This window comes from Plecotus auritus, assembly GCF_963455305.1.
Source record: "Plecotus auritus genome assembly, chromosome: 7".
Taxonomy (NCBI): domain Eukaryota; kingdom Metazoa; phylum Chordata; class Mammalia; order Chiroptera; family Vespertilionidae; genus Plecotus; species Plecotus auritus.
In genome coordinates this window covers 53,961,498-53,975,310 of record NC_137774.1, presented here as the reverse complement: position 1 = coordinate 53,975,310, position 13,813 = coordinate 53,961,498, and the positions used below count along the sequence as shown (strand labels likewise).

The window sequence follows — 13,813 nt, the reverse complement described above, 5'->3', positions numbered from 1 at the left end:
CATCGATTGGCTGCCTCCTGCACACCCCCTATTGGGGACTGAGCCCACAACCCTGGCATGTGCCCTTGACTGGAATCGAACCTGGGACCCTTCAGTCCATAGGTCGATGCTCTATCCACTGAGCCAAACCAGCTAGGGCTTTATTGGAAATTTCGTCCTATTTTATTTAAAGTAACTACTAATAAGGACAGACTTTCTTTGCCCTTTTACTATTTGCTTTCTGTATGTCTTATACTTGTTTTATCTCTCATTTTCTCCATTACTGCCTTCCTCTGTGCTTAGTTGATTTTTTTCAATGAACTGTTTTGAATCCATTCTCATTTCATATATATATATATATATATATATATTCTAGATATTTCCTTCATGGTTACCATGGGGATTATATCTAACATCTTAAATTATAACAATGTCTTTTGTATTGATACCGTCTTAACTTCATTAGCATACAATATCCTACTCTGATACAGATCTGCCACCCACCTCTTACATTGTTGGTGTCAAAGTACATCTTTACATATATGTGCCCAATAATACATATTTATAATTCTTTTCCTGCATTTGTCCTTAAATTATGCAGGGCATGAAATGTGGATTCATTTCTTTTTACAGCTGGCTTTTATCTTTGCCCAATAGTTCCCTTTCCTGGGGGTCTTTATTTGTGCATATAACTTTAAGTTACTCACTTGCATCTTTCCTTTCAACCTGAAGGACTCCCTTTAGCAATTCTTTTAGGGGCGGGTCTATTGGCAAAAAATATCCCTTAACTTTTGTTTATCTGAGTGTGCTCTAAATTTCTCCTTCATTTAAAAAACATTTTTATTGATTGTGGAGAGAGAGGAAAGGAGAAAGAGAGAGAAATGTTGATGTGAAAGAAACATCAATCCATTGCCTCCTGTATGCACTCGGACCAGGGATCGAATCCGCAACCTGGGCATGTGCCTTGACTGGAATCGAACTGGTGACCTTTTGGTTCATGTGAAGAAGCTCAACCAACTGAGCCACACCAACCAGGGCTCTCCTTCATTTTTTAAGATTACTTTTGTCAGATACAAAAGTTTTGGTTGATTTTTTTTTTTTTTAGTAATCAAATTTGTCATTCCACTGCCCTATGGCCTTCATGGTTTCTGATGAGGCTGTTAATCTTACTGATGATCCCTTTTATATGATGAGTTACTTCTTTCTTGCTGATTAAAACTTTCTCTTTGTCTTTGTCTTTTCACTATTTGATTGTAATGCATTCTGCTGTGGATGTCATTGAGTGAGTTGAGCTTCTTGGATATGTTGATTTATCTTTTTCTGGTGGCCACTAATCTACTCCAGTCTCTGTGGATTTGCCTATTTTGAACATGTCACATAAATGAAACCATCTATAATAATAAAAGCATAATATGCAAATTGACCGAACGGCCGAACAGCCGAACCACCATCTGGATGACCTTCCAGATGAAGCCGGGGCTGTAAGGGCCAAAGCAGCCGTCGCAGCTGCAAGGGCCGAGCCCCTTGCACGAATTTTGTGCATAGTGTAGAGAGAGCCTGGGAAGGCACATGGGCATTTCTTTAAATTGTCAGCTGAACCCAAGGCGATAGGCAAAGCCACGCCCTGGGAACACACTTTGCCAAAAAGGCAAGGGTATTATCAGCTTGACCTTCATTTCAGCCCAGGTGTCAGGTAGTGGGTTTTGATATGTAAATCCAGTCAATCACCCGGAATGCTCGGGCCTACTCAAGAATGCAAATAATCTCCTTTGTCTTGACTTTTGGTGAAACTTCCTGGTATTTGGGGCCATAAAATAAACACGCTGCATGGGCTTTGGGTAGAAGAGGGCAGCGGTCCCACCTGGTTCCCAGCTTTTTCCTTCCATTTGTGTCTTGTCTCTTTCTTTCTTTTATTTCTCAATCCCCAGCTGCCTCTACTCAGGAATTGGACCTGCTCTCTAGCCGCGCTGGACGCGGAAAAGAGAGAAATATTACACATAGGGCCTCTAGTACAATATATGGTCCTTTGTGACTAGTTTATTTCACTTATCATAATGTTTTTAAGGCTCATTCATGTTGTAGCATGTATCATACTTAATTTCTTTTTATAGCTGAATAATGGATATATCACATTTTACTTACCTCTTCAACAGTTCATGGATATTTGGGTTGCTTATATTTTGGGCTATTGTGAATAATGCTGCTACAAACACTCATCTACAACTTTTTGTGTGGATATAGCTTTCAATTCTTTGGGGTAAGCACCCAGGGATGGGATTGCTGGGTGTACAGTAATTCTGTGATTACCCATTTGAAGAGCTTCCAGACTGTTTTTGAAACTGGCTACACCGTTTTATGTCCCTACCACATTCTTGCCAACATTTATTTTCCTCTTTAAAAAAATTATTTAATAAAAGAGAAAACAAAACACACACGCACACGGACACACACATATGCACACGCACACATGCACACACACATGTGCACATGCACACATACACACATAAATAAAATAAAAAGTTCTAGTGCCCTCCTGGGCAGGGAGAGGTACACTTGTCTGACTGGCATTTCCCCATGGCGCATGCTGTTGAGCACCTTTTCTTGTACCTCTGGGCTTGTTGGCTTTTGCATTTCCTTCTCTCTCTGTACATTGGTTTAGCTCCCTGTCTGGCTTTAAGGACAATTGCTGCCATGCCATGCCTCCACTGCTTTCCAGCTTTATGTCATTCTTTGAGCATGTTCTGTACTTTGTCACTAACTGGATCCTGTAGTCTTCCAATGCCCTCCGGTCTAGCTGGGGCAGAAATGTAAGTTGCATCTGATTGGGTTTTGTGGTTTTGGCCCTGTGGGTACAGCATTAAGGTCACAAATCACTGAATATTTAAATGTCACAGAAAGGCATAAAGAATATAGAATACCTGTAATTTACAATACTAGATGTAATCGATGTTAACATTTTATTTTCTTTCTGCTATTTTTTTAAAAGAAATTAAACATTACAGTAAAATTTGTTTTTAGTTATTATTGCATTCTTCTGTGAATAACAGGGGAAAAATCAAATAATTTGTTAGACAGACTGGCTGCAGGAAATCCGGCCGTGGCTGTGTAGGGCAGTGCCTCCCGCAGGGTGAGGGCCTCTGAAGGGCCATCACGCGGGGTGAGTCACAGGTGCTAGCTGGACTGGGGGCTGGGACACCACCTACACTTCCCGTGACGTGCTCCACATCCGGGCAGGGGCTGTAGCACCTTTTTCTCAGCACAAAGACGCATCTGCTGCCAAACCGTATGCGATGGGTTGGATCAACCCATAGAAGGGGCACTATATGGGCTAATAAAAGTCCTGGCTCCAGGCTTAGCTTATGGTGTTTCTCTGACATACATGGGTCATGGACCAAGATGGCTTCAGCGTTGCTACTGTATTCCAGTTAGTAGGAACAAGGAGGGAGGGAAGAACAAAACACTCACACATTCTCTTTAAAAATATGTCCTGAAAGTAGCCCTGGCTGGTGTGGCTCAGTTAGTTGAGTGTCGTCCTGTGCACCAAAAGGTCACCAGTTTGATTCTTAGTCAGCACATGTATGGGTTGCAGGATCAATCGCCGGTCACAGTGCATGCCAGAGGCAGCTGACTGATGTTTCTCTCTCACATTGATGTTTCACTCTCTCTCCCACTTCCTTCCTCTCTCACTCTAAAAAAAAAAAAAAAAAAAAAAATCAACAAAAACTTATTTATTTATTTAAAAGTATTTCCTGAAAGTTGCCCATACCAATTTTGATTTTATCCTGTTGGCAAATATTTAGTCACATGGTTATACCAAGTTGCAAGAGAAAACAAAACACACACGCAAATTCATGCACGTGTGGGTGTCCCTAGGCCTGGCCGGTGATCATGGCCAGGCCAATCAGGGCCAGGCCGGAGAGGAGGTGATGGTTGCCAGGCCGGTCGCAGAAGAAACGGATGCCAGATGTCGCCGTGGCCTTCATCAGCACCCTGCCACCATGTGGTTCCTCGCCACTGCACAGTTCCCTGCCTCCCCCCTTCTCCTTTCCTTGCCGCAGCAGGTGGGCAGTGGGCCAATCAGGGCCTGCCGGCCAGGGGGAGGAACAGGGCATGGGAGGTTGGCCACTGGCCCTGAGGAGGGAGCTGGCCCTCGGACCCCCTAGGAAAGGGGCCATGTCTGCTGCCACCCACCCCTGGTTCCCGATCCCAGCCTGGGGCCCGGCCCCAATCAGGCAATCAGGGCCTGCCAGCAAGGGGGAGGGACAATGGGAGGTTGGCTGGCCGAGGGAGGTTGGCTGTGGGAGTGCACTGACCACCAGGGGGCAACTCCTGCTCTGAGCATCTGCACCCTGGATGTCAGTGCGCATCATAGTGACCGGTCATTCTGGTCATTCTGGTTGCTTAGGATTTTATATATATATAGATTACCTTGTGAGTTACTTTTTATAAAACCCCTTTTTCATCCACATGTCCCCCTTTTGGTCATAAATCAATCCAAAGGATGCAATGATGGCAAATATTTTGGTTGGATACTGTCTGTAGTCTCACAGCACTAGGAAAGCTCATTCCTAGGAAATTTCAGTATTTTAAAAAAAATTTTTTTAAATATATATTTTATTGATTTTTTACAGAGAGGAAGGGAGAGGGATAGAGAGTTAGAAACATTGATGAGAGAGAAACATTGATCAACTGCCTCCTGCACACTCCCCACTGGGGATGTGCCTGCAACCAAGGTACATGCCCTTGACCGGAATCGAACCCGGGACCCTTGAGTCTGCAGGCCGACGCTCTATCCACTGAGCCACACCATTTAGGGCGGAAGTTGCAGTATTAATGTCATCTTGTTGATGATTGGAGATGGGGCAATACTGTAATCACGGGTTCTGAGTTGAAGCTGAATTTTTTCAAAAAGGGAATGCAGGTAAATGAAGGGCAGTAAGGGGGCTTCCAGTCAAGATGGCAGAGCAAGTAAATGCAACTCACTCCTCCACAACTAAATGAAAAATACAACTAAACAATGGAACAGCCATCATTGAGAACTGCCTTAAGTCCAGCTGAACAGAAGCCCTGTAACTAAGGATGTACAGAAGAAGCCACATCGAGACTAGTAGGAGGGGCAGAGACATGACACAGACCAGGCCTGCATCCATGTGCGGCTGGTAAAAACTGGGAGGGATATCTTGGCTGTGAAGGTTCCTCCTGAGGAGCAAGGAATCCCAGCCCTACAGCAGGCTCCCCAGCCCACGGTTCCAGGGCCAGGAACAGAAGTCCCATAACTGTTGGCTGTGAAAGCCAGCAGAGATTATGCTGAGTGAGACTGAGGGCTCCTGGAGTCCCACGCATTTCTCTTTAAGGGCCTGTGCACAGACTTACAGACAGAACTCACTTGCTTTGAGCTCCAGTCCTGAGACAGTAGCTCAAAAGGCACCAGAGACGTAGAGGAGGGACCGAATTGTCTGGCGTCAGGGTGAGGGCTGCAGGGGCAGCTTTCTCCCAGACAGAAGTGCTGGCAGAGGCCGTTGTTCCTTTGCTGAGCTCTCCCACTATAGGCAGGTGCTATATCAGAGTATCCATCAACCTGTCTAATGTGAGTTGCCCCTCCCCAGTAATTCCCGGAGACCCTGTCCCACCCAACTTGCAGGCCTACTCAAGTTGCTTCCAGTGTTTGTTCATGCACACTTCTTGTCTTGGCTCATGCTGTGACGTTCCTAAAATCTCTCCAAGGTTCACAAGTCCTAAACAAGCATCACCTGGCTTTGGCATGCCCTGTATCTCTTGCTAAGAGACTCAAGCCCAGCACTAGTGGCATCCAGTCCCAGCTCCCTCCAAGCCCAGCACAGTGGCAACAATCTGCAGATGACTTTGTAGCTCATACTGCGTGGCCCTGCCAGGGCAAAGGCAGTAGCTGATCTTTGCCTGCACCTCCCCAGAGGCCCAAGAACCAACATACCTGTTGGACAGCTTCACACACCAGAGTGCCACCCAACCACCTCCATGAGTGACACGCACAAGGGGCAGACTCAGCAGACACCAGAGCCCACTAAAGTGAATCCTGCTTTATAGGGTCAGCCCTTGTACAACAGCTGTACTCACATCGAATCCTTCCAACCTGAGGGTCAATCCCTCCCACTGACATTCCAACAGCAATCAAGGCTCAACTGCAATAGGAGAGCATACACAATCCACACAAAACACATACCTGGATAACGTGGCTCAGGTGACCAAGGAGACTGCAGCCCTAGACCCCATAGGACACCTACTACATAAGGCCACTCTGCCACAACTGGGAGTGTAATAGCTCTACATAATACATAGAAACAAACACAGGGAGGCAGCTAAAATGAGGAGACAAAGAAACATCCCAAATGAAAGAATAGAACAACATTCCATAAAAAAACTAACCAAAATGGAGATAAGCAATCTACCAGATACACAGTTCAAAACACTGCTTATAAAGATGCTCAACGAACTTTGGCAAAGAGTAGATGAACTCAGTGAGACGTTTAACAATGAGGAAACATAAAAGAGAATCAGTCAGAAATGAAGAAGACAATAACTAAAATGAATAATACACCAGAGGAAACCACTAGTAATTTAGATAAAATAAAGCACTGAATCATCAGTTTGGAAGACAAGGTAGCAGAAAATACCCAATTAGAATAGCAAGAAGAAAAAAGAATAGAAAAAATTAAGATAGTTTAAGGAGCCTCTGGGAAAACTTTGAGTGTACCAACATTTACATCACAGGGATAACAGAAGGAGAAGAGAGAGACCAATAATTGAAAACCCATTGGGAGAAAATTTCCTTAACCTTGCAAAGGAAATAGACATACAAGTTTGGGAAGTGCAGAGAGTCCCAAGCGATATGAAACCATATAGTCCCACACCAAGACACATCATAATTGAAATGCCAAAAGTTAGAAGGGATCCAAGATGGTGTAGAGTAGATGGAAGTTACACTCACCTCCTCCCAGGACCAAACTGGAATTACAACTAAAATATAGAACAATCAACCTGAATAACCAACTGAAGACTAGCTAAACACGTCTAATGACCAAGGATCTACAGAAGAAGCCACATGGAGATTGGTAGGAAGGGCAAAGATGCAAAGAGGGAAGGCCCCTGCAGCCAACTGAGGTGGCTGAGGATCTGAAGGGATATTGCAGCTGCAGGGGTTCCCCAGGGGCAGTGATAGTTTTCAGCCCTATGCCAGGCTCCCCTGCTTAGAGCACTAGAGGTGAGTAGAGGTACCCATATAACATATGGCTGTAAAAATCAGTGGGGATTTTGACTGTCAGGGAGAGACAGGAATTGAAGAAACCTTGGTGTCATCTTAAAGGGACAATGCACAAAATATCATTTGCAGTCACTCACCCTCTGCTCTGGTGGAAGGTGGAGAAGATGAGAGTATGTGAGGAAAGATTGGGTTTTGTGGCTCTGAGAAGAGAGCAGAAGGGAGAGCTGCTATGGGCCTTGTGCTGAGTCCCTCTCCCACACCACAGATGCCATCTTCCTTGGGTTGAGCACTTGTCTCCATTCAGCATTAGCCTGGGGGAATGCAATAGCTCCATCCTCCAGACTCCCTGTCACCTGCCCTGCAGAGCTCATGCCCTGCAGATAAGTCCACTGCCTGGACTTAAGGCGTAGTAGTCTGGGTGGACTCAGACCTTACAGTGACAGAGTTGTGTGGCTCTGGGGCAGAAGTTATTGCCCCCACCATTTCACAAGCCAGGCCAACCACTCCCCCTCACAGTGGAACCACTAACCCCACCCTCCCAACTCCCAGTGGCTCAGGTTGCTGAGCTCAGGCATTCCAGGATGTCCAGGCAGAATTAGGGACAGACTGATTGTATGGCTCTGTGACAGGGACCATTTTGCCATTACACACCAAACCTCCTTGCACATAGCCAAATCCTGTTTTTGGTGGCGCCCTGATACACTCTGCTGGCCTCACTCTGATGATTCCGAGACCCCACATGACCACAAAGGTCTGGGGAAAACTAGTGGGTGGAAACTAGCTTCAGTGCACCCTGGGACTTTTGCTGAGTGGCCTCAGACCCAGCACTGGCACCCAGTTTGAACATATAGCAATCTGGCTAACATCACTTGCCCCTGCCTACCTGGTGCTACTGAGGACTTACCTCACACAACTTGTGTACTGCCAGAGGCTCTTTGAGTGACAGAGCCTAACAGGCAGCAGGCAATTGGAGGCAGCTCTTGAGGTTCCTTGGGCTTTTTGATGACCTACCTCTGCACTCTGTGCTGGTGGAAGCCAGCGTTAGTGCACAGCGTGGCAGTTCCCACACACATCCAGGCATAGCCGAGGTAGTCACAAACTCTGAATCGCTTTGAGGCTCTAAGCAGGTTGCCTAGGGCCAGTAACAGGCAGTGTCTGACGTTGATCTGAACCAGAGTCCCTCCAAGAGCTCCCAGAAACAACATACCCAATGGCCAGCTTTAGACCACAATAGAGCATGATCCAATTAGCTCCATAAGCAGCACATTCAAAGGAAGATCTTGGCAGGCAATTCCACTTCGTGTGGTCAGCACCCACACAGCAGCTCATACACTGTGGTCAGGGCTGATCCTCACATTCGGCCAGCCTGAGGGTCAACCCCATGAATAGATGGGCCAACAACAATCAAGACTCAATTACAACAGGGGGGCTCATATAATACACACAAGGGACATTTCTGGAGCACCCAGCTAAGGAATCAAGGAGACTGCACCACGTGGTCCCACAGGACAGCTACTACATACAGGTAAGGCCACACTACCTAGACAGAGACATAATAATAAAAAATATATTTAAAAAATAATACTTTAAGGGAAATTTGGGACCACATTTAGTGTAACAGCATGTGAATCATAGAGATTCCAGAAGAAGAGTAAGGGATTGAGAATCTATTTGAAGAAATAATGAATGAAAACTTCCCTAGCTTGGTGAAGAAAAAGATACACAAGCCCGGAAGCACAGAGAGTATCCAACAAGATGAAGCCAAAGAGGCCCACACCAAGACATGTCAAAATTAAATGCAAAGGGTAAAGACAATAAGAGAAAGAGAGTTAGTTACCTACAAGGGAGCTATCATAAGACTGTCAATTGATTTCTCAACAGATATTTCAGGCCAAAAGAAATTGGCATAAAATATTTAAAGTGATAAAAAACAAAGGCCTACAACCAAGACTACTTTACTCAAACTATCACTTAAAATTAAAAGATAAATTAAGAGCTTCCCAGACAAGAACAAGCTAAAGGCGTTTATTACCACCAAATCAGAATTATAAGAAAATTTAAAGGATCTTCTTTAAGAAGAAGCAAGAAAAAAACAGAGGAACATAGTTTTAATCATTTTAAATAAAAATGACATAAGTGTTCCAATCAAAAGACATAGGTTAGCTGAATGGATAAGAAAGTATGACCCATCTATATGCTGTCTACCATGGACCCCCCTCAAAACAAAGACACACACAGACTAAAAGTAAAGGGATAGAAAAGGTATTTTATGTAAATGGAAATTTTTAAAAAATCTGGAGTGACAATACTTATATCAGGCAAAATAGACTTAAAAAAAAAACTATATTAAGAAACAAAAAAGGATATATTGATGGACATAAATGGAGAGACCAACAGTAATACAATCACAGTAGAAAAATTTAACACCCCATTGACATCAATGGATAGATCTTTCAGAAAGAAAATCAACCATAACACAGCAGCTTTAAATTTCACACTAGATCATATGGATTTAGTTGATATCTTCAGAGCATTTCACCCTAAAGCAGCAGAAAATACATTTTTTTCAAGTGCACATGAGACATTTTCTAGGATAGACCACATGTTAGGACACAAAACACGTGTCAATAATTTTAAGAAGATTGAAATCACACCAAACATCTTTTCTGATCACATGGCATGAAACCAGAAATCAATCACAAGAAGAAAACTGAAAAACACGAAAACACATGGAGGCTAAATAACATGTTACTAAACAATGAATGGGTTAATGATGAGATCAAAGAAGAAATCAAAAGATACCTCAAAACAAATGAAAATGAAAACAACACAACTTAAAATCTATGGGACATGGCAAAAGCAGTCCTAAGAGGAAAATTCATAGCATTACAGGCCTACCAAAAGAATAAGAAAAATCTCAAATAAACAATCTTACACTTAAAGGAACTAGAAAAAGAACAATTTACAAAGCCCAACGCAAATGGAAGGAAGGAAATAATAAAGATCAAAGTGGAAATGAATGATATAGAGAATTTTAAAAAGTACAAAAGATCAATGAAACCAAGAACTGGTTCTTTGAAAAGATAGATAAGATTAGCAAACCTTTAACCAGGCTCATCAAGAAAAAAAGAGAAGTTTCCAGTGTTTAATAGTCGAGATTGGTGGGCAATAACCGAGCCAACATGCTGTGGAATCTGCTGGCTCTTCGTCAGATTTCCCAGAGGACCATAAGTACTGCTTCACCCAGGCAGTTTGAGAATAAAGTTCGAGAGAAACAAAAGCTATTTCAGGAGGACAATGGAATTCCAGTGCATCTAAAGCAGCCTTGGGCAAACTACGGATCCGGCTGTTCTATCCGGTTCTCTTGCTCTCCCCTCCGCTCCTTTACTTTGAATTTATATTATTTCACACAAACACTCCATCCATGCTTTTGTTCTGGCCCTATGGTCCAGTTTAAGAACCCATTGTGGCCCTCGAGTCAAAAAGTTTGCCCACCCCTGATCTAAAGAGTGGAGTAGCTGATGCCCTCCTGTATAGAGCTACCATGATTCTCACAGTTGGTGGAACAATTTATGCCATATATCAGCTGGCTATGGCTTCATTTCCCAAGAAGCAGGGTTGACTTCAGTTATCCTCCCAGCAATCAGCTGGTTCAATTTCATTCGGCTCTCTATGGACCAGTAAGCTGACAATAACTGAGTTCTTCTTTGGGATCAATATTTATTGACTTGTACTAACTGCCACCAATAAAGCAGTCTTTGCCATGAAAAGAAAAAAGAAAAAAAGAGAAGACCCATATAAATAAAATCATTAGTGAAATAAGAGAAGTGACAATTGAACCAAAGAAATACAAAGGATTGCAAGAAAATATTATGAACCACTATTTGCCAACAAGTTGGACAATACAGAAGAAATGGCTAAGTTCCTAGAAACATACCATCTCCAAAACCAAATCAAGAAGAAACGGCCCTAACTGGTTTGGCTCAGTGGATAGAGCAGGGGTGGGCAAACTTTTTGACTCGAGGGCCACAATGGGTTCTTAAACTGGACCGGAGGGCCGGAACAAAAGCATGGATGGAGTGTTTGTGTGAACTAATATAAATTCAAAGTAAACATCATTACATAAAAGGGTACCGTCTTTTTTTTTTTATTTCAATAGTTTTATTCATTTCAAACATTTTAACAAGAAGAATGTAAACACTAATTATTATAATTTGAAACTTCAAAAAATGGAGGAATCATAGCACAATAACATACCTTATATTGAAGATGGCAAAGGCAAAATAAAATTGCCTAACAAAGGAAAGGTACAAAAGCCTTTCAAATTAAACTTAAATATAATAAAATAATTTAAAACTAAAACAAATAGAAAAGAACAAAATGTGTAAACAGTAAATGCGGTTAGTGGCCATGGTAGCGTTACTGATACCGCATCCGTATCAGCAAAAAAATGCAGCCGCAGCATGGCTAGTGTGACATGTCCTCTGTGTGTCTTTTTCCCTGCTGCGCGTGTCCACAGTGGGGAAAAAAACTGCAGCGGATACAAGCCCTAAAAGCTGAAAGTCTTTGTTGTTTTATTAACAAGTCATTGTGATGTACAGAATGTGGGAACAGGAAAAAATTGTGTTTGAGTAGAGCTCTTAATCTTACCTCAGAAAGGCTCTGATACTGTGCTCTCCAGGGGCGTGTCTCCCTACATCACCACAATAATGTGTCTACGCATTCCCAGGGTGATGTTGGGGGACGCGTCCGCGGGCATTACAAGGAGCCTCTGGAAGATTGAGAGGTTGTTCCTTCTACTGAATGGGCGGATATAAATCCGCCCACTCAGAAGAAGGAGCTGCGCCGTGTTTCTTGCCATGTTAACACTGATGCTGGTGAAGAAGCGGAGGGGAGAGCAAGAGAACCCTCCGCTCTTTCGGCTCCACGGGCCGGATAGAACAGCCGAACGGGCCGGATCCGGCCCGCGGGCCATAGTTTGCCCATGGCTGGGATAGAATGTCGGCCTGTGGACTGAAGGGTCCCAGGTTTGATTCCAGTCAAGGGCATGTACGTTGGTTGCGGGCACATCCCCAGTGGGGAGTGTGCAGGAGGCAGCTGGTTGATGTTTCTGGCTCTCTATCCCTCTCCCTTCCTCTCTGTGGAAATCAATAAAATATATATTAAAAAAAGAAGAAGAAGAAACAGAAAATCTGAACAGCTGATTACAACTAATGAAATTGAAGTAGTAATAAAAAAATTTTTAAAAAACCTTTCAACAAACAAATGTCCTGGATCTGATGGCTTCACAGGTGAATTTTATCAAACATTCAAAGATAACTAACACTTATTGTTCTCACACTATTTTTTTTTTCCATAAAGGAAAGGGAAGACTCCCAAGCTCATTTTATGAGGTCAGCATTATCTTAATTTCAAAATCAGATAAAGACACTACAAAGAAAGAAAATTATAGGCCAATATTCCTGATGCACATAAACACAAAAATACTCAACAAAATATTAGTAAACTGAATCCAGCAATACATTAAAAAGGCATACATTATAGTAAACTGGGATTCAAGGTTAGTACAATATCCAAAAATCAATTAATGTGATGCACCACATAAACAAACAAGGATAAAAATCATATGATCATATCTATAAATGTAGGGAAAGCATTTGACAAAAACCAACACCCATTTATGATGAAAACTCTCAGCAAAGTGGAAATAGAGGGAAATATTTCAACATAATTAAGGCCATCTGTAAGAAATCTATGACTGAAATCATACTTAATAGGGAAAAAATAAATCATTTCCCTTAAGATCAGGAATAAGAAAGGGATGTTCATTTTCACCACTCTTACTCAACATAGTACTGGAAATCCTAGCCACAGCAATAAGCCAAGAAGAAGAAATAAAAGGCATCCAATTGAAAAGGAAGAACTAAAACTCATTGTTTGCTGATGACATGATACTGTATAGAGAGATCCCTAAAGATCGCACCCAAACTACTAGAACTGATAAATTAATCCAATAAAGTAACAGGATACAAAATAAGTATTCAGAAATCAGTTTAATTTTTATACACCAATAATGGGAACCTAAGAAAACAATCCCATTTACAATTGCATCAAATAAATAAAACCAGCCCTAGCCCATGTTGCTAAGTGGTTAGAGTGTCTGCCCGCAGACTGAAGGATCATGGGTTTGATTCCTGGTCAAGGGCATGTACCTGGGTTGCAGGTTTGATCCCCTGCCCTGTTTGGGGTGTGTGCAGGAGGCAACCAATTGATGTATCTCTCTCACATCAATGTTTCTCTCTTTCTCTCTTTCTCTCCCCCTCCCATCTTCCCTCCCACTCTGTCTAAAAATCAATGGGGGAAAATATCCTCAGGTGAGGAATTATATATATATATATATATATATATATATATATATATATATATATATATCCCTGAAGAAATAAATTGAAGAAAATACAAATAAATGGAAGTATATGCCATGCTCATGAATAGGAAGAATTAACATTGTTAAAAATGTTTATGCTCTCCAAAGCAATCTACACATTCAACTCAATTCCTATCAAAATATCAATGACATATTTCACAGAACTAGGA

The 13,813-nt window shown here is 42.5% G+C and overlaps 1 protein-coding gene across 1 annotated transcript; it reads left to right on the top strand.

Moving 5' to 3' along the window:
- Positions 1-10,398: 10,398 nt before the first annotated feature.
- Positions 10,399-10,896, top strand: LOC308253296 (cytochrome c oxidase subunit 7A2, mitochondrial-like; the record flags this gene model as incomplete). Its single annotated transcript, XM_080678672.1, has 2 exons — positions 10,399-10,524; positions 10,695-10,896. The coding sequence occupies 2 exons, from the start codon at positions 10,399-10,401 to the stop codon at positions 10,836-10,838; spliced, it is 270 nt and encodes an 89-aa protein (XP_080534798.1). The 3' UTR covers positions 10,839-10,896.
- Between the last annotated feature and the right edge of the window lie 2,917 nt (positions 10,897-13,813).